A 20,449-nucleotide genomic window follows, 5' to 3' on the forward strand; every position below is an offset into this window, starting at 1 on the left:
TAAATCTAAATTATTATTAATGGATTAAAATAAGATGAAAAAAGAACAATATTTAAGAGCGTTATATTATAACCCAGAAAGTGAAGTTTCATATTCAAGTGTTTCGGAATTATGGGATAAAATTAAATCTGATAAAGAAAAAATAAAATATAGTGAATTAAAATCATGGTTACAAAATCAACCAACATATCAAATTCATAAAAAGATGGATAAAAAATATTTAACAAGAAAAGTAATGGTTTCATATATTGATCAACAATGGCAAGCTGATTTAATTGATATGAAAAACTTAGAAGAATATAACAAAGGATATTTCTGGATATTAAATGTTATAGATATATTCAGTAGATACGCATGGAGTATCCCGATTAAAAATAAAACTGGTATAGAAGTTACAAATTCTTTCAAATTAATATTTAAAGAAGCTATCCCAGATAAAATACAATTTGATGAAGGTAAAGAATTTTATAACAAACATTTCAAAAAACTATTAACTGATAACGATGTAGAATATTTTTCAACACATTCAGATAAAAAAGCATCTGTTATAGAAAGATTTAATAAAACGTTGAAAACTAGAATGTGGAAATATTTTACTGCTAATGAAACATACAAATATATCGATGTGTTAGATGATTTAGTTAAAGGTTATAATAATTCTAAACATAGTTCTATAAATATGAAACCTATACAAGCTAGAAAAGAAGAAAATTCAGAAATAGTTTGGAATAATTTATATGGAGCGTTTGTTACACATGATTTCGGTGAACCTAAATTTAAAATAGGACAACATGTTAGAATTTCTAAATATAGAAAAACATTTTATAAAGGTTATACCCCTAATTTTACAGAAGAAATATTTAAAATTAAAAAGATAATATTAACTAAACCATTTGTTTATAAATTGTTTGATTTAAAAGATGAAGAAATATTAGGTTATTTTTATGAACAAGAATTATCATTAGTACCAAATCCAGATGAAATAGAATACAAAATAGAAAAGGTATTGAAAACAAAAACTCTTAAAGGAAAAAAGTATTCTTTGGTGAAATATAAAGGATATGATGATAAATTTAATGAATGGATTTTATCTAGTAAAATTAAAAGAATAAATGAATAAAGATTTATTTATATTTGAACCACATAATATGTTAGTTACTGGAGTTACAAATTGTGGTAAAACATATTTCATATTAGACTTGTTAGAAACTATTTATAAAAATCATTTTGATAATATAATATTATTCTGTCCTACATATGAAATGAATAAAACATATAATAGAGATATAGTTAAGATAAAAAAGTTTATTATATTAGACCCTAAAACAGTAGAAGAAAATTTAGATAATTGTATAAAAATTGCATTAGATATTTATAAAGGATCAAATACATTATTTATTATTGATGATTGCGCAAATTTACATGATTCTAAAATTAGAGAAAGCGAGTTATGTTATTTAGCTTTCTCTGGTAGACATTTTGGGATAACAACATGGGTTTTAAATCAGAAATATAATTCAATTGTTAAAGACTTTAGGGAGAATATAAGATTTCTAGTTTTATTCTACAACAAAGATAGAAAATCTATGCAACAATCATTAGAAGAAAATCAAATTATACCTACTGAATTACACGATGAATATATGAATAAATTAAAAAATAATAAAGGTTCAAAATTATTAATGAGATTACAATTTCCATATGAATATAAATTTATAAAATAAAATCCTAATTCAAAATATTATAGAATTCACTGTATACTAATGGATGAGTGGATGAATTGGATGAATTGGATGAGTGGATGAATGGATGAGTGTAATAATATATATATTTTACTTTTTAACACATAAATTAGAAGAATAGTATGAGTATAAATATAATATTTATATTCTTTATTAAATTTAACACAATATATATATTATTAAAATAATATTTAAATATAGTATAAAATTGATAAAATAACTTCAAATCAAACTCTTACTGTTTAAAAAATAAAAAACATATGTAAATTATATATTATTACACTCTTCCACTCTTCCACTCTTCCAACTCATCCAACTCATCCAACTCATCCATTCATCCATCAATATACAGTGAATTCTATAATCTTTTTAATTTTAATTTTCATATTTTTCTTTAAGCTTATTGTATTCTAAATATATATCCCTTTGCATTTTCTTTGGTATAATTCCTAAATAATTCTCGAGTTTATATTTATTGAATGTTTTTCTTGAAAATATTTTTGGAATATAATTTTCGATTTCAGTTTTAGATGGATGTTTATTTAAAAATTCTCTAAAATCATCATATTTAAGTTCAAATAAGTTCATTGCATAAGTTACATTTGGTTTAAAGTTATCTAACTTTTTCAATATGGTAACTTTATCATTACTCAAGAAATAATCTATAAATGTTTTTCTATACCACCGATAATCTAATATATTCTTTTTATTAAATTTTGGATTTATAACTGTTGGATTTTCTATTACATTATCTGTACCAATATGTTTAATTGAGTATTTATGATTCAATTGTTTATCATATATTACATATTCTTTACATTTTTCACACCAAGATTTAAATACTTGTATTGCATGGGCTGAATCATTTCCACCTTTTGTTTTTAATTTATAATGTTTTGCCCAATTAGCCTTTGTTATACATTCATTACAGAAGGCACAATAATTCTGATCCTCTTTGCATTTCTCTTTATATATATTGGCATATGTTTTTACTAATTGTAAAATATGTTCATCTTTTTTGATGTGTAATAAATAATCATTATAATTATCAAAATCTTCTTCACAATACATACATCTGATGTTATCTTTTGGTTGAACATTTAATTTTTCTATTTTAGGTTCAATATTATATTCTATTTTTGTTTCAATCTTATCATCATTCGATGTAGAAGGTATAACATTATCTTCTATTTTAGATTCAATATTATCTTCTATTTTAGATTCAATATTATCTTCTATTTTATATTCAATATTATCTTCTATTTTTGTTTCAATATTCTTATCTATTTTACTTATTCTATATTTGAATTGATTAAAGTAATCTCCAAAATACTTACTGTATTCATCATAAGGTAATATATAATATATATCTGATATCATTTCACTTGGAGATTGTATTTCATATATTCCACCTTCCATTTATTATATATATTTTTATTAAAGTTAAAATTTTAATACATAACACTATCTAATTGTGAATTTACAATATTTAATTGCGCGTCAGATATAATATAAATGTGCATTTTAAAATTTTTGATTCCCTTTTTCTTTGTCATGAATAATTGTATTCCATCTTTAGTGTTCTGTAGTTTTTTTCCAGAACCATGTAATGAATTATCTTCAGTTGTTCTAAAATCTAACCATAATGCATATTTATTACCGGTATAATAATCAATTTGATTAATATTACAATTTTCAGATGATTTTATTTTTTCATTCATAAAATGTTTTTTAATTTCTACCCATTGATCAATCATTCTCATTCCTTGACAGAATATTTTATTCGCTATACCTTCGATAGTTATTTCTACTTTTGTTATTTCAGGATTATAATAATTATCAACATTTATTGCACCATTAGTATACGTTCCAATGGTAAAAAATATTAATATACCTTTAATAGATCTTCTAGGAAAGTTAATATTCTCATTAATTATTTCATCATTTGCATTAATAGTTACAGTTTTAAATTTATCAATATAATCATATAATAATGAAAATCCTTGATTGTATTGAGTTTGAATTATACTTGAAATATTTTCATCAGTTACTGTATCATATTCTAAACATATATTCGATAATTTATAACTCATATCTTTATTAACGCTAGATAATACAATTTCATTTACAGGAGCAAATGTTATCTCAAATATAATATCTTCTTGAATTGCGTATTTATATAAAGGCGCATTATTATTTATCAATTCAAAGTCTAATGGAATTTTATATTTGTTTCCATATATACTTTTTATCAATTTATCTACATCATTAGTTAATATTGCGCTATTAGCTTCTGATCTTAATTTATTTTGGTTTTCTGATTGAATACCCTGAAATATCATATTATTTCTATTTTCTTTAGTTAACCATAAATCTTTATAATGCATAAATAAATTATAATCATCTAATGAGAAAACTGTTTCCGGACCAATCTTTATTGTTAACTTTTTAATCAAATATCTTCCAACATTATCAACTTAACATAATTATTATTATTACCGATTACTTTTATATCGGCTGATAAATAAATACTATTTGGAACATAAAAAGTATTTTGTGTTAATCTAGGAATTCTAACATATAAAGTTTCATCAGGATTAATATTTGAAGGGTTATGAGTAATTATATGATGTGATCTTTCTGCTTTAATAGCATTAGATATTCTATGATTCTTCGAAGGACTTATATAACTTCCACTCATTTATTTAACAAAAAAATTAATTATTTATTTTTAATCATGGTTTACTTGATATTTTTTGATATCATGGTTTACTTGATATTTTTTGATATCATATTTACTAAACTAAAAATAATAGCACTTACAACCGTAATTAAAAATAAAATAATATGTTCAGCAGCAAAGTTAATAATGTTTCCTGCAGATTTCAATATAAAACCAACAATTGAAGCAATAACTCCTGGCAATGCTGCAGCAGATTTTTTAGATAGTTCCCATAAATATTTTGCTAATTTCTTTAAACCATCTTTAACTTTATCTTGTATAGAATTATTGCCTGGAGGTTTATCTGGTTTATTGGGAGTAGGAGTAGATTTTAAAGCATTTGATATAGCTAAACCAATTGTTGTAAATAACATAGTTACAGATGTTAGAATTGAAAGAATTGTTATTCCTTCTAATTTAAATAATAACTTTATTCTGTCTTTTAATGATATTTCAGAATTTGGTTTAATCAACAAATCTTTAAAAATAACTTTTAATCTATTTATATTATAATCATATGATTTTAACAATAATTTAATTTCTTCTTTTTGTAATTCTATGTTATATTCTAAATCATCAATTTCTTTTTCTAAATATGCATTTCTTTTTTTAAATTCAATTTCTTCAATAACTTTATTATCTCTATCTAATTTTAATTGTTCTATTTCTTTATTTTTATCAGTTCTTTCTTTTTCTAAAGTTCTAATTTTAAAATCTCTTATACTTTTATCATGCGCAATTTTATCAGATGCAAGTCTTATACTAATAATTTCTCTAATTGCTTTGTCAGAAAATATATCTAAATCTTCTAATTCTTGATCTGTTGCATCAAGTAACCCATTCGGTAAAAGTTTTTCAATTGGAACTTTATTTGATTTAAGTTTACTAGTTTTGGAAGTTATATTCTGTTCAGAAGTTGTTTCTGTTTCTAAATTATTATCGATTGTTTCAAATAATTCATTAATTCTTTGTTTAAATACTCTTTCATTTTTAATAATTTCTTCTTGTGTTACATCTTCTATTTCATTACTATTTCTTATTCTCTTAATTCTAGATAGTAATGAGTCAGACTTAAGCAAAGTTGATTCTGCTAATATTTTGTTTTGTTTTTTATAAGAGATATCAATATAATAATCATCTTTCAAATGATAATAATATTCACCATCTAAAAACTTTAATTCTTGTACTAAAAGTCTGGCGCCTCTGGCATTTATATTATATCCAGATTTTTCAAATATAGGTTTGAAATTATAAATATATTCATTATATTCTAAATTTTGTTTTACTAAATCTGGATTTTCATTTTCAGGATTTATTCTCGATCTAGTTCTTCTATCAAATTCATCTGTTGATTGACCTTTAGAACCACTATCTGCTAAATTAGAATTATATGCTGATTCATCATCATTATCAATATTAGTTTCATTAAAATCGGGTTGTGGTTCATCATCAATATATCCTTCATTATTATTTCCCATTTCTCCCATTTCATAATCTTCTCCACCTTCTACATCCATTTACATAATAGAAAAATTAAAATTTAAAATATAATATTCCTCCGATTACAATTCCTATACAAGTTATAGCTAATTTAGTATTTTCATGTGATTTATTATCATCATTAGTTTTAATTATATCATGTTGAATAATATCAGTTTTAATATTTTCTGATGTATTGTAATCTTTTATTTTAGAATCATTATTTAATTTAATATTCTTAGTTTTAGTTTCTGTTGATTGAATATGTTTTTTATTTTTTTCACCTTCCATTAATTTTGGAGCAGTAATAATCTTTTTATTTATATCATTCAATCCAAATGAATTATTTATTGTTGCAGTTTTAATTAGATTATTATAACCAATTATGTTTCCCATCTTCAATACTAAATCATTAGAAATAATTAATAGATTAGGGCCTATACAATAATTTAGTCTTACATGAGATTTATCTAAATAATTTTGATATCTTATAATGTTTTCTGGAATCGATCTATTTTTATCATTATGAATTGAATCTTCAAATAAAACTTTAAATTGTTTTTGTGTATCAAATGATGTATTCAAATTTCCAATTATCGGTGATCTTGTTTCAACTTGCGCACCTAAAATACATATCAAATAAGTTCTAATAGATTGATTTATTCTTTCTATACCTGATTTAGTAAAACCTTCACTATTTTCTAAAATAAAATAAACCCAACCATTATTGTTTTCTTGTTTTAAATGATTATAAAATTTTGGTAATTTATTGAAATTTAATGTTTCTAAATCTTTTGTTTCTATTTTACCATAACCTAATTTATTATTATAAATATTATAAAAGCTATTAGATGGTATGGGAAGTGCACAATATTCTGCAATCTTTTTAGGGCAAGGAAGTGATCTTATTGTTCCAATTTTTGTTCTAAAATCAGAATTATTTATATCTATATTAAATTCATTGCAAATTTTATAAAACTTTGATAAATTAATATTATTATCTAATTCTTTGAAATACCTAGATCCTGGTAAAGCGCACTCTAATTCATTTAATATTATTCTTATTTGAAAGTATGTATGAAATCTAAATAAACTTTGAATTAATTTATATTTAGAATTATTCAAATGATCATTCCAACTAATTCCACATCCTGTTGTTGCACAATAAACAGCAAAATTTAATTGATTCTGCCAATACTTCATATTAGATTTTAATAACCATTGTTTTTCATCTTTCAATTTTTTAAAATTAATTAAATATACATGAAATATATTTTCCATCTTTGCATTAAAATTATTAGTTTCAGTAACATAAATATATAAATCAATTAATGAATTTAAAACTTCATTTCTATATGTAATATCTTTATTAAAATCTATTGCTGGAATATTATATTTAATTGATTTATTATATTGGAAAGCTTTTGGAAAACTATCTACCATTTATATAATTAAAAAATTAATAATTTATTAATTCTTTTAATAATTTATCTTGTTCTTCAACTGTTATATGACCATTTAAACTTATTATATAATCTAGTGTGTTCTTTAATTTATTAATTTCTTTTATATTAATTTTTTCTTTATTACTTTTTATATTTAATTTTGAACTTATACCAGTTAAAACACTTGAACTTAATCCTAATACACCAATTGATATAGCTAAAGGTGTTAATGGGCTGAATATTGCTAGAAATGTTATTACAGAACTAATTGTAACCGAACCACTTATAATCAAATAATATATAATTTTACTTTTTAAATATTTTTTCTTTTTTATCTTTAAGTCACTTTCAAATTCTAATATTTGTTTTTCTAAATATGTTTTTAATTTAGTTTTATTTATATCATGAGGAATAATATCAATACTATCAACTTTATCTTCCATTTATTTAGAATAAAAATTACTAATTAGTAAACTTATAAGCAACAAATATAACAATAACAGTTCCACCTAAAATCCATATTATTTCATATTTCTGTTGTTCTTTACTCGGGGTATAATAATCTGATAATTTAGGTTTGTATAGATGTAATTTTTCTTTATTTGTTACTGCGTTATATAAACTCATTGCATCATCAACTGATTGAAAATCTCTATGTGAAATCTTCTGATCATATAATTCTTTATTGATGTAATCCATATAGTTTTGCCTCTTTTCTCTATATTCTTCCGCTGCTTTATTGTATTTCTCTAACGCTAAGTTATGTCTTTTTTGTTCTCCTAATGAACTATTTTTATCAATATGTTTAAATAAATAACCACCACCAGTAAATGCTAAAGCGTTAACAATTGCCGATCCTATAATAGTTATAATTGCAGAAGCCATTTATTTAGCAAAAAAATTATGCATTTATATGGGAGGAATATATTTTTGTTTTTCTAAATAATCAATAGTTAAATTAGATAAAGTAACTGCTAATGTTAACTTTAAAATATCATTTATATCAAATCTATCAACATTAACACTTCCCATTTTGAATACTTTTTTAAATACCATTGAATAACCAACCGTTCCAACTGATAGTAATGCGCCATTATATAATCCAGTTATTATCCACTTATTATCACTCATTTATTTATCAAAAAAATTACTATCATCAAAATATTTAGTTAACTTATTTATGATTAATTCGACATTTATTTCATTACTACTTTTATGATTATCATATATTTTGGATAATATGTTTTTGATATCATCAATAATTCCATCTTCATTTAATTCATAATATTCTAAAGGTGATTTAATTAAATCAATTACTTTTTCTATATTATAATTTTCTTTATCAATCATTGATGCATTGTTAAATGATTTACTTTTTATATCAGTAATTACATCATTTAGTTTAATTCTCATTTCTTTACCATGTTTAAAATCAAACCCAAAACATATACTCGGTCCAACAGTTATATTCATTTATATAGGTGAAAAATTACTCTTTACATCTTATAACTAATTCATAAATTACAGGAAAGTTATTCAAATCAATTAAGTATCCATTATGATTTCTAATTTCTAATCTAAAATTATTAAAACTAGGAATGCATGGTTTGAAATCACATTCTGTTAAATTATAATTTATTTGCGTTCCAAATTCTTTAACATTCTTCAATGGTAAAATATTTAATATACTAGAATTACATGTTGTATCTTTAGTTGCTTCAAATGTTTTTGTTGGGTCAATTAAATTGCAATAAATATAAAAATGTGTAAAAGGTATTATATTTGAAATACCTTCTACGTTTACTGTAACAACATCTGGTTCAATTCCTAGCAATTTAGCTATAGGTTTTTTTACCATAAATGCATGTTGACTTTCATCAAATACCTTTATTTTAATTCTATTTGAGCTATCACTTTTTATAAATCTTATTAAAAATTTATCATCTTTTCTAATTTTCAACCGTGCTCTACGATTAATTTCTTGAGATAATGTTTCTAAATTATATAATCCTGGTCTTAGAAATAGATGAAACCATTTATTTATATTTCTAATATGAATTAAAAAAGTATTATGTTCAATAGTTTTATTCGATATATTATAAAAAGAATTACATAAACTTATATTTACTAATTTTAAATCTACACAATTCTTGAATTCTCTATCTAATTGTACTAATAAATTATGAGATTTATAATTTGTAAGTTTTCTAGAATCTACAAATATTCTGTATTCTTTTAATTCTACCATTTATTTTACATATTTTCTTATTCGAAATCTATTTCATGGTGCCCTTTTTCATTCTTACCTTTGTATACGAAATAGAAATCACCAGAACATAATTCTTCTAAATCTTCACTTGATAATCTATGAAATCTATCTGGTAAATAAGTTCTGAATTTATATGTATTTCCTTTTAATCCTTCATATTCTAAATGAATTACTAATTTATCTCCATATTTATTAGTAATTGTTTCAATGTTAGTAATTAGATATTTCTTGTGAATTGTTAACTCAGTTAGTTTTTTAAATTTATAATCTACAGATTTGACGCTTGAAGTATCTTTAATTCTATCTAAGAATTCACTGTGTACATGTTTACTCTCCATTTATTATACAAATTTTTATTGAAATTGATTAACACGCTAGAATCCTTTTCATAATCTCATTTTCTTTTGTTTCTTCTCTTTTGAATTTTATATATTCATCTAAATTGCAACCATAGGCGACTGTGTGGATTCCATCATCTAAAATATATCTTTTATCATCAAATGGATTCAAACTTATCTTCTCTATCTCTTCAATATACATTTCATGATCTTCAGATCTTAAACATTTCATCTTATGTTTTCTAACTTCTTCATTAAATATACAATTGATGTAATCTTTGAAATGAATATTCTTTTCTACTACACTTTTGGTTATTCCTTTTAACTTTTTAGCTTCATGTTCTTTAGTTTTATATGAATACATTTTAGATCTAATACCTATGAACTCTATCATTTCTTCACCACCTAATTCATCTTTGAATTTACCGGGAACTTTTTTATTATCATTGCTAAACAATTCATGATCTTTAGGATAGTTACTAAAATCAAAATGATGTTTTAATGTTTTTAAATCATCTGTTATGTTATCAGTTTTTATCTTTAATATGTAAGAATCTGTATCAAAGTATAGAATTTCTATGTGTTTTTCTCCAAAATGAGGTTGTAGTATATTATAATAAAATTTATACATTAGGAATTTTGAAATTTCTAGAACTGCAGCACCAACATAAATAGGTTTATTGAACTTCATTGAAGTTCTTTTCATTTTAACTGCTGCTAAATTTTCATCAAATATTCTGTTACCTATAAACTTAGGATATGATTGTAAATGCCTAATTCTTTTACCATTACTGACTAACTCGATATCATTTCTATTTCTAATATTTTCACAAGTCTTACCATAGAATGCATTATTCATTAACTTAAAAAAATCTTTTTCAAAATCAGTTTTAGATTTAGTTCTCTGTGTAGTATTAAAATCTATATATTTTTCTAACCATTTAGATTGACTGAATGAAATATATCTATGTACTTTTTTTAGAATCATTCCTTGATTCAAATAAAACTTCAACATTCTATAATGCACAACGTAATTATATTTATCTTCTTGAGTTACCATTAACTTTTCAGTATGAATATGATTATCGGGTTTAATTCTTTTTTGATAATTTGATAATTCTTCATGTTTAACAGTTTTATGTTCGGGACAGTAAGCTAGATTTCTAGATTTGAATTTAATATTTTCAGGGTATTCTAAATCTACAACAAAGAAGTAACCAGTATCTGAATCATCTGCAATATCTAGAATTCTTTTCTTCCAATCAAATTTATCAATTTGTAAAACTTCAGTTATTTCAAACATCCCATAAGGTTGTGGTTCCATCATTGCCCAACCATAAAGATTATTTGCATCTATGTATAATAATTTATATCCAGGATTATCATTTACATTGAAATATCTATCACCCAATACACCTGAAACACCTCCTCTTATAGATTTTTCAAATAATAGTAATTGATCTATATTTGTTAACAAATCCATTTTTATATCTGTAAATTTTAATCCACAATCCCATGTTAATCCTGGTGATGAATAACAATGACAAGGATCAATATTGAAATATTTTAGGTTTACATCTCTAAACCTTTCGAATATATCGGTTAATAATAATACATCTGATTTTAAATATAAATCTACTAATTGCCCATGATTTGTTATTTTGAAATGATTCCAAATATTCAATGTTCTATTATATACTTCATCTTTAACATATTCATTTTTTAATTCATCATAAAATTGTTCTTTCAATAATTCAGTTATGTTAAAATCATTATGATTTTTATAGAAAGAATATGGAATTGCTCCTTTATATCTCATTAATTGAAAATCATCATTATTTGGGTAATATTCTTTTAATATCTTTAATTCATCATCAACTAATGATTTTGATAAGTTATCTAATGAACTATTTAAAAATCTATATGAATCTATAAATCTTAAGCATCCAAATTGGAAAGATATATAATTCTCAGATGTTTTAGCTAACATTCTAAATTTATAAGTTGGTATTTTATCTTTTGATCTATTTGAATTTAATATTTCTATTTCATTATTGATTTCTTCTATTTTATGACATAACTGTTTGATGAATAAATGCGCATCATACCCCGATAGATTATGAAATATAACTGGTACAAAATTAATTTTCTTAGCTTGTAAGTTACAATTCTCATGTGCAGCGCCTCTAAACTTTCCGTTCAAATGATCATGGTCTCTTACTTTTTTATCTTTATAATTAAATATCTTTTCACAATAATAACATTTATCTGTAAACGCAAATACTTCTTTATCTTCTTCTGTCATAATTATTTCTTTATTTGTATTCAATAATTTACTAAATCTTATTTCATATTCAATTAATAAGTCACAAAAATGATTAATAACATTTTCATTTCTATAATTATAATATTCACTTTCAATTAGTTCTGGATAATCAGATTTAATATATAACCCGAAAGCTGCAGCTGATTGATGAATCTTTTTAATAGTATTTGTTATTGGTGGTTCATCTGAATAATCACTTTCATTAGAATTTAATTTCTTTCTTTTATAATATATATCCTTTCTATCTTTATCTGTTAATTCTTTATTTAATGATTCAAAATCTCCATATATTACAAATGGTACTTTATTTTTGTAATCATATTTTTTGAATTCTAATATTTTATCTTTTTCATTTGGTAAAACTAATTTACAATAATCATGATTATCACATAGTTGTTTATGATTTAATAATGTACTTTCATTACTGAATCTATGTAAACATTTTCTACATAGATATATTTTATGGTGATCATTTTCTGATTTGAAAAATAAATCTATTTGTTTAATCCACATATAATGATTCTCATAATATAGTATATCTATAACATCGTTTGAATCATAATCTTTTGATAGGTATAAAGGTTCTAATGTATAATGTTTAATATTATTTCCTTTTGTATTTGGTAATTTAATTAAATCAAATATATTTATTTTAAGATTATTATCTCTTTCTATTTTTGGAATATTTTTAATTCTAACAGGATACTTATCTATCTTATAATTATTTTCAAATTGTTTATAATGAGTTAATCTATAAGTATGTTTATTATAATCTTCAACTGGATGTAAACAACTTATTATAACCCATAGAAAACATTTATCATCTTCATTTTGTACATTTATTACAGCATTAGTTTTAAATGGTAGTTTAATATAACTTGATGCTTCAATATCTGGTTCTTTATAATATGATAAATTATTTTCATCAATTGGTTTTGATTTAGTTAACTTATTATATTTTGTGTTATAAACATGTAAAGTTATAAATATTATCTCATCAAATATTAAACCAGATCCTTCAAAATATTTCTCTTCTATTTTAGTTTTTATTTCATTATAACATTTATCTAATTTATCATCTATATGTTGTTTAGAAATAATATGTTGTGAATGAGAATTTATATTATATATTGGTTTATCTTCAGATTTTATAAACTTTACTTTAGAAGATATACTTATTTTAGGATATTCAACATCTGTAATTATTTTTATTATTTCTTTCATATTTTCTAAATGTTTTTTATTTTCTTCTAATGTTTTACCTTTATGAAATTTAAACTCGATAGCTGCTGGACCAATATCACTTTTAAATGCTTCGGTTATCTCTATATCTTTTTTATTATCTAATGAATTAATATAATTTCTTACATCTTCCATGTATGGTCTTTTATTGTTTAATTTATTTTTTATGCTTTTAATTGTCTTCTGTTTCTTATCGTTATCATTATCAAAATAATCTTCACCTAAAATATCATTATTCTCATTTCTTATATGACTTATAGTTTTTAAATGTTCTTTATAATATCTTTTATCACTGAATGATTGATTACATGTATCACATTTGTATGTTTCTTTTTCATCCTTTAATTCTTCTAATTTATTTTCTAATATATCATCTTTATACTCTAGTTTCAATTTATTCTCTAAATGTGTTCTAGTTTTATTGTGTCTTGCTTTTTGGGATTTATCTATATCGATATTACATGTTGGGCAGTAGTACTTATTTGCTTCCATTTTAATACTATATTTTTTATTAAAATTGATTTTAGAAGTTCAATGATTTAAATGTTATTCATTTATGTGAATATTTTAAGAGTAATAGGGGTAATGGGCTTTCAAGCTAAAGGTTTAATGATCGAGTTCATTAATAACATATATTAAAAGTAATTAAAAAACTATAATATATTTTCATAACCGCGTGCATTTCAGTTGAATAATAGAATAATTATTATCATTTGAATATATTTGATTATTTGAATTTGTGTATTGTAATTAAATCAATTAGTCGCGGAGCGGAGCGGTAGCGAAGTGGAGCGACTAATTGATTTAATACAATATGCTTTTTATATTATTGATATCTTAGAATAAATATTTAGTTTTGATATAAAATGCACGCGGTTATGAAAATATATTATAGTTTTTTAATTACTTTTAATATTTTGTTTTTTAATGGGCTCGACCGTTCGACCTTTGGCCTGAAAGCCCATTACCCCTATTACTTACAGTGCACTGCGAACTGAACGCGGCGTCTTCTCACTTAGAAAATTATCGACTTGACAGATTAGTTCGATTTTCGACCGCAGCGGCGCTATACGACATTTGAAACTTTCTACCTTTTGCATTCACCACAGCAGACCCGTGTGTCCACGTTTGTTTACTTCTTCTGCGCATGCGCTGTGAGGAGATTATGCTGGGGCAGAAAGAAAACAACGCTCTCCCTGATATTCTCGGAGCTACCCCATTCTCCCGGTCTTTAACTTACCCAAACCTGCTAACCGGCTATCGTTCAAGAGTCGCTGTGTATTTTGCTAGGCCAAAGCTAGATTTTAACTAATAAAAATGACATGGGAAGAACAATTTGAAAATTTGACTTCGATAGAAGTAAATGGAAAAATTTCTGTCACTAAATATCGATCAAAAGCCACTGGTATGACAATATGTTTAGCAAATGTTGGCGGGCCTTTAGTGAATGGATATTTTTGTTTGGGTAAGTTGCATCTTCTGCCTTTCTTTGTATCTTGTTTCTGGGACAATAATGTCACGTGATGACACTCTAGGCGCTAGCAAACTCTTTTAAGTGCAGAAAAACGCAGACGGTACAAACTCTCGACTTTGTGGTGGACCGTGGCGTTGTGGTGTGGATCGACGAGCAGTACTATTTTAGTGTCTTAACGAAATGAACGGAAAGATGCTTGGAACACGAGTTAGTTACCTGATTGTTCAGTCAGGAACACTTTCCAAAAACGGCTTATTCTGCCAATTTCGGCGTTTTCCGCCAATTACGGCAGAATCAGCCGTTTATGGATCACTCAGTTTTGAAACTTTCACAGTCGTTTATGGCTTAATCAGCCAGTTTCAGCTCACTAAGTTTCGAGTTTTGCTTTAAAGTTTTTTGCGCACTTCCGGTTCAATTAGCACATGTTGCCGATGACGTCATAATCTCGAGCAGACGATAAGCTTTCATATGACGCTAGGATGGAAATTTTTGAGCTAGGTAAAGTGGTCAAATTTACGTTTTTCTAAATGATTACGTCATATGAAGCGCAAAAACTCCGGGAAAACTCTCAAAACTACTACAGCATGAAACAAGTTTATTAATCATGATTTTTGTTAAAAATAAATTTGGGAACTAGTTTTAAAAACTATTATAAAGTTTTCAAGTAAACGTTGCCATGGGTACACATAAAAACATTCGCCATTTCTGGCGTATTCCGCCGTTTTTGGCGTAGTTAGTTTTATAATCATAAACTATTAAGCCATTATTGGCAGTCCACTTGTTATATATGAGGATTCCCCCACCCACTTAGACGTTTCCCCTAGTGTCTACGCGGTACTTTTTTCGGAATAAAATGATTAATTTGCTGAGGTGAACGGATGTGTAAATATTATATGTTAAAAATATAATTGTTATTATTATAATTATCATTCTCATAAGACAAATCAATCATGGATGTATAAACTAGTGTATCAAAAATCTAGTTTTAAGTTTTGCCCATGGTCTTATCTTGCCTAATAATGCATAGAATGGTTGAGGGATATATTGGACTGCATATGATGTTGGTTAATTGAAGGTAATTAACATCTTCGATGCCTCCAAGCTAATTGATGGATTCTTGTGATGGATAGTGATTGAATGAATTGGTGGCCGATGACGTTACAACTCAAAATCGATAGGCCTACAGCTGTATCTAGACTCATTTCAAAATACAACAAACATTTTCGAAACAATTTGGGATACATGTATGTATATATTTATTTCATAGAATACAGGTATACAGAAAGAACAGAATTCAAATACATTTGCCATCGGAAACCCATACATTTATATTTAATTCTTTCTTGAAGCCTGGAACGGATCAATGAGATTAATTTTTCGGCGCAAATATACAAATGTTTGCCAGCAGAAAAGCGATGATGTCATAATAGGGACTCCCATCGAACTAAGCATTATAAATAGCACCTGTAAAACTATCTAAGCTAAAAACGTCGTTTCTGGCGATGTAGTTTTAAAAACTGTAACAGCTGAAAACGGCGGAAATGGCGTTTTTTAAGAACAAGCCAAAAATGGCAGAAAACGCCGATTTCGGCTAAATTGGCAGAAGCAGTTTAAAACTGAGTAATCCATAAATGGCTGATTCTGCCGTTATTGGTGGAAAACGCCGAAATTGGCAGAATAAGCCGTTTTTGGAAAGTGTTCCTGACTGTTGTTGGTGGTACACTTTTTAGCCCACTTGGGACATCGTCCCAGCAGCCTATTGGGTTCACTTTTCGTCCGTCCATCTGTCCTGCCGTAGATAGCTATATCCATAAAAAATTCAAATAGCTCCAATCTTACTGAAAGAATGTTCGAATGGGGAGGGCTCAAATAACAATATGCTTTTTAAATTTTTGAATTATCTTCAGTAGTTTTCGAGATATCGCAAATTGAAGTTTGAAAATTTGAGCGAAAAGTGTCTTCATGTTTCAATACACAAAAACTGATCTAAGAAGGCAATATTTCATGTAAACAAACTTCAATATCTCTTAAACTAAATGAGATAGACTAGAAATTTAAAGAGCAATACACTCATAGCACTTTCAGGTGACAGTCGAAAGACCCACAATTTTTATCTGATTCCAAATGCCTATGGTTTCCATGGAAACCAGCCGAAAAATGGTAAAATAATGAAAATATCGATGTTAGATCAAAAGTTATGATGTAGAAAGGGGATAGAATAACTAGTTATCAATAGTTTATGTTTGCCCTAAGTTTATCTAGGAATATCTATTATTATATAGATTATTATTATTAGGTTTCCATGGTAACAGCAAGAATAAATGTGAAATATTGAGAAATATTGATATGATTTCAGATGAAATTATTTTTTTCACTACATAATTTTTGAAATGATTAAACATGATTATCAAGGCCTGTCAGTAAGGTCTATAGCCATAGGCTCCTATTGCAAATTGATTTAAATATACCAATTTTATATATTATTTGCTAAATGAATTTTAGTTAAGAAAAGCAGAAAATTAGGCTTGGCCTAGCTCAAAACGCTGAAATTTGAAATATATTCATGATATCATAATAAAATCAATCAGTTTAGAATCATAAACCAAGCAATAGTAATAATACTACTAATAATAACTAAATAATAATCCATTTGTTTTGTTTTGAGCTAAATTTCAACAATATTTTATATATATTTCAATTTTGCTGCTTTTGGAAAATCCCCTCGGGAGCCTCACTGTCCCATCACGCGCCTCTATTTTTGCCCGATTCATGCCTCAATTCATCCCATTAGACGCCTCCCTCTTTCAACAGCCGCTTTAGCGACGGGAGCGTAGTGGCAATCCGCGCGCAAAAAAAAAATATTCAGAAATATAGTGATGAATAATTATGGATCGGAAAATAAATACAATAATTCACCGCTAGACCGATGAATAATTGTTGAATATTGATCTCATCACGAGCAGCCCGGCGAGTCGTCATTCAATAACAAGTGCTGGCCGCCATTTTGTATCGCTCGCTTCAACGCAAAACTTAGACATCGACTTTTCCGGCAGCGATCGCTCAGCCCTGACACGAAATAAAATCATGCAGTCTTCAGTATTTGAATTTTAAGATCCTAAACCTTCCGATTCCTGATGATTCGTCGCTTATTCCGGGTCCTAGGCTGACGAATTTTGCTCTTGAAAAAGGGTATATTTCGATTTTTATTTTCTTCGACTAAAATACGGATTTATACACTAAACCAACCCCCAAGTGATAAAGATCGATTTTATTGGTTGATTCCAAAAGATTTTAGCTCATTTGCATTGATAGACAGGTTTTATGAATGATTTTACTACGCGATGTCAAAACGTGTAGTAAAAACGCGCATCAAACTTTTCCTAATCAATAATGGTCGTCACAATCGATAGTGGCGCCCCGCGCGGACATGAACATACCTACCGTAGACGGAATCCAGTTATTTTGGGATGTGTTGGCGAAGTTTTGTCAAGATGGCTGTCCTATGACGTTTTTGTGGCCAAAAATGTCAATTTTGGCCCGAATTCTAGGTCCTGTAGCTTCCTACTGGTTTGCCATTTCTCATTGCAATTTGTGATGGGTATTCTTTGGAAAGGGATGTTTTATACCTGAGACAGATATTGGTATCACAATCAATTGAAAAATCATAGGTGCTGACATATTCTATGATTGTGGTGAGTTTCAAGGTCATTGGTTTTTTTGTATGGTCAACAGGGGGCATTGAACACGAAATTGTTAGATTGTTGAGCATTTGAAACCACTTCCCAAGTGGGCATGGTGTCCCTGGACCCCTAGTTGAACTTTTTGATGGAAATTTTGAAGATGCTTTAATCAATTACCTTTATCTTTCTTATATATTTGAATCCTCCAAGGGCCCATTAGCATAAGAAAAATTGGGTCGATCAGACTCGAGATGGCCGTCCTATGACCTAGTAGGTGCCCAAAAATGTCTATTTTGGCCCGAATTTTGAGTCCTGTAGCTTCCTACCGGTCTACTATTTCTCATTGCATTTTGTAATGGGTATTCTTTGGAAAGGGTTGTTTTATACCTGAGACAGGTATTTTTGATCAGCCGATTATGACGCAATTGGCGGCCATTTTGGTGTCATCAGTACTCATTCGTAGGTGGGAAAAAGTTTTTCGACATTAAATTGATACCTAAGCATATTGTGTTACTATAATCAATTGGAAAATTGTAGCCCATAGGGCTTCAGAATTAGGAGGCTAAGGAAACCATGCCAATTTCAATTTCCAATGCTAAGAATTGCAATTTCAAAATTTTTTACATAGAATGCAAAAGCAGTTTCCAACTACGCAAAACATTGAAGCCTAATCTGGTATTGATCCGATTAAAATCGTAGGACTAGAATTGTAGGACTTGAGTAGACAATGATAAGCAATGACAGTGAACCGCTTTTCGTTGATGGCAGGTACTTTCATACAATCTATAACCTATTTACTCATTACTGTTCAAAACATTCAGTTACTTGCCTCTAATCTAGCTTCCTTCAAAAGCTCTCCTTTTTTAGCCCACTTGGGACTTTAGTCCCAGCGGGCTATTGCGTTCACTTTTCCTCCGTCGTCCGTCCGTCCGTCCGTAGACGGAATCCAGTTATTTTGGGAAGTTTTGAAGACGCTTCAAGGTAATGTCTTGATATTTGGGTTACACATGTATCTCCCCTAGACACATCTTCAGCCCAAAAACTGGCCGTGTCAGAATCAAGATGGCCGACAAGCAGCCATTGTTGTTCGCCAAAATCAGCACTTTTTACACATTTTTGAACTTTTTGAGGGAAATTTTGAAGACGCTTTGATCAATTACCTTGGTCTTTCGGATATATGTGAATCCCCCCAGGGCCCATCAACATAACAAAAATTGGGTCGGTCGGACTCAAGATGGCCGTCCTATGACCTTTTTAGTGCCCAAAAATGTTAATTTTGGCCAGAATTCTGAGTCCTGTAGCTTCCTACTGGTTTGCCATTTCTCATTGCAATTTGTGATGGGTATTCTATGGAAAGGGATGTTTTATACCTGAGACAGGTATTTTTCATCAGCCAATTATGACGCAATTGGCGGCCATCTTGGTGTCACCAGTACTCATTCGTAAGTGGGAAAAAGTTTTTCCACATTATATTGATACCTAAGCGTATTTTGCTACCACAATCAATTAGAAAGTTGTAGCTAATAACGTGTTCTATGATTGTGGTGAGTTTCAAGGTAATTGGATTTTGTATATGGCCACCAGGGGGCGTTGAATAATACAATATCTTAGCATTTCTTTATTATATTCGTACCTATGCATATTTTGTAACCACAATCAATTGGAAAGTTGTAGCTCATGACATCATCTATGATTGTTGCGAGTTTTAAGGACATTAGTTTTTCTATATGGT

General features: G+C 27.0%; 1 protein-coding gene across 3 annotated transcripts in view; it reads left to right on the plus strand.

Moving 5' to 3' along the window:
* The first annotated feature begins 14,797 nt into the window (after nucleotides 1–14,797).
* The window catches only part of LOC141915405 (uncharacterized protein C05D11.1-like), a 184,920-nt gene continuing 179,268 nt past the window's right edge, over nucleotides 14,798–20,449 (plus strand). For all 3 annotated transcript variants that reach the window (XM_074806919.1, XM_074806920.1, XM_074806918.1), the window contains exon 1: nucleotides 14,798–15,028. In XM_074806919.1, coding sequence (XP_074663020.1) covers nucleotides 14,881–15,028 — 148 coding nt within the window. In that variant the 5' untranslated portion in view covers nucleotides 14,798–14,880. The remainder of the gene's footprint in view (nucleotides 15,029–20,449) is intronic.

Source organism: Tubulanus polymorphus, chromosome 1 (genome assembly GCF_964204645.1).
Source record: "Tubulanus polymorphus chromosome 1, tnTubPoly1.2, whole genome shotgun sequence".
Taxonomy (NCBI): Eukaryota; Metazoa; Nemertea; class Palaeonemertea; order Tubulaniformes; family Tubulanidae; genus Tubulanus; species Tubulanus polymorphus.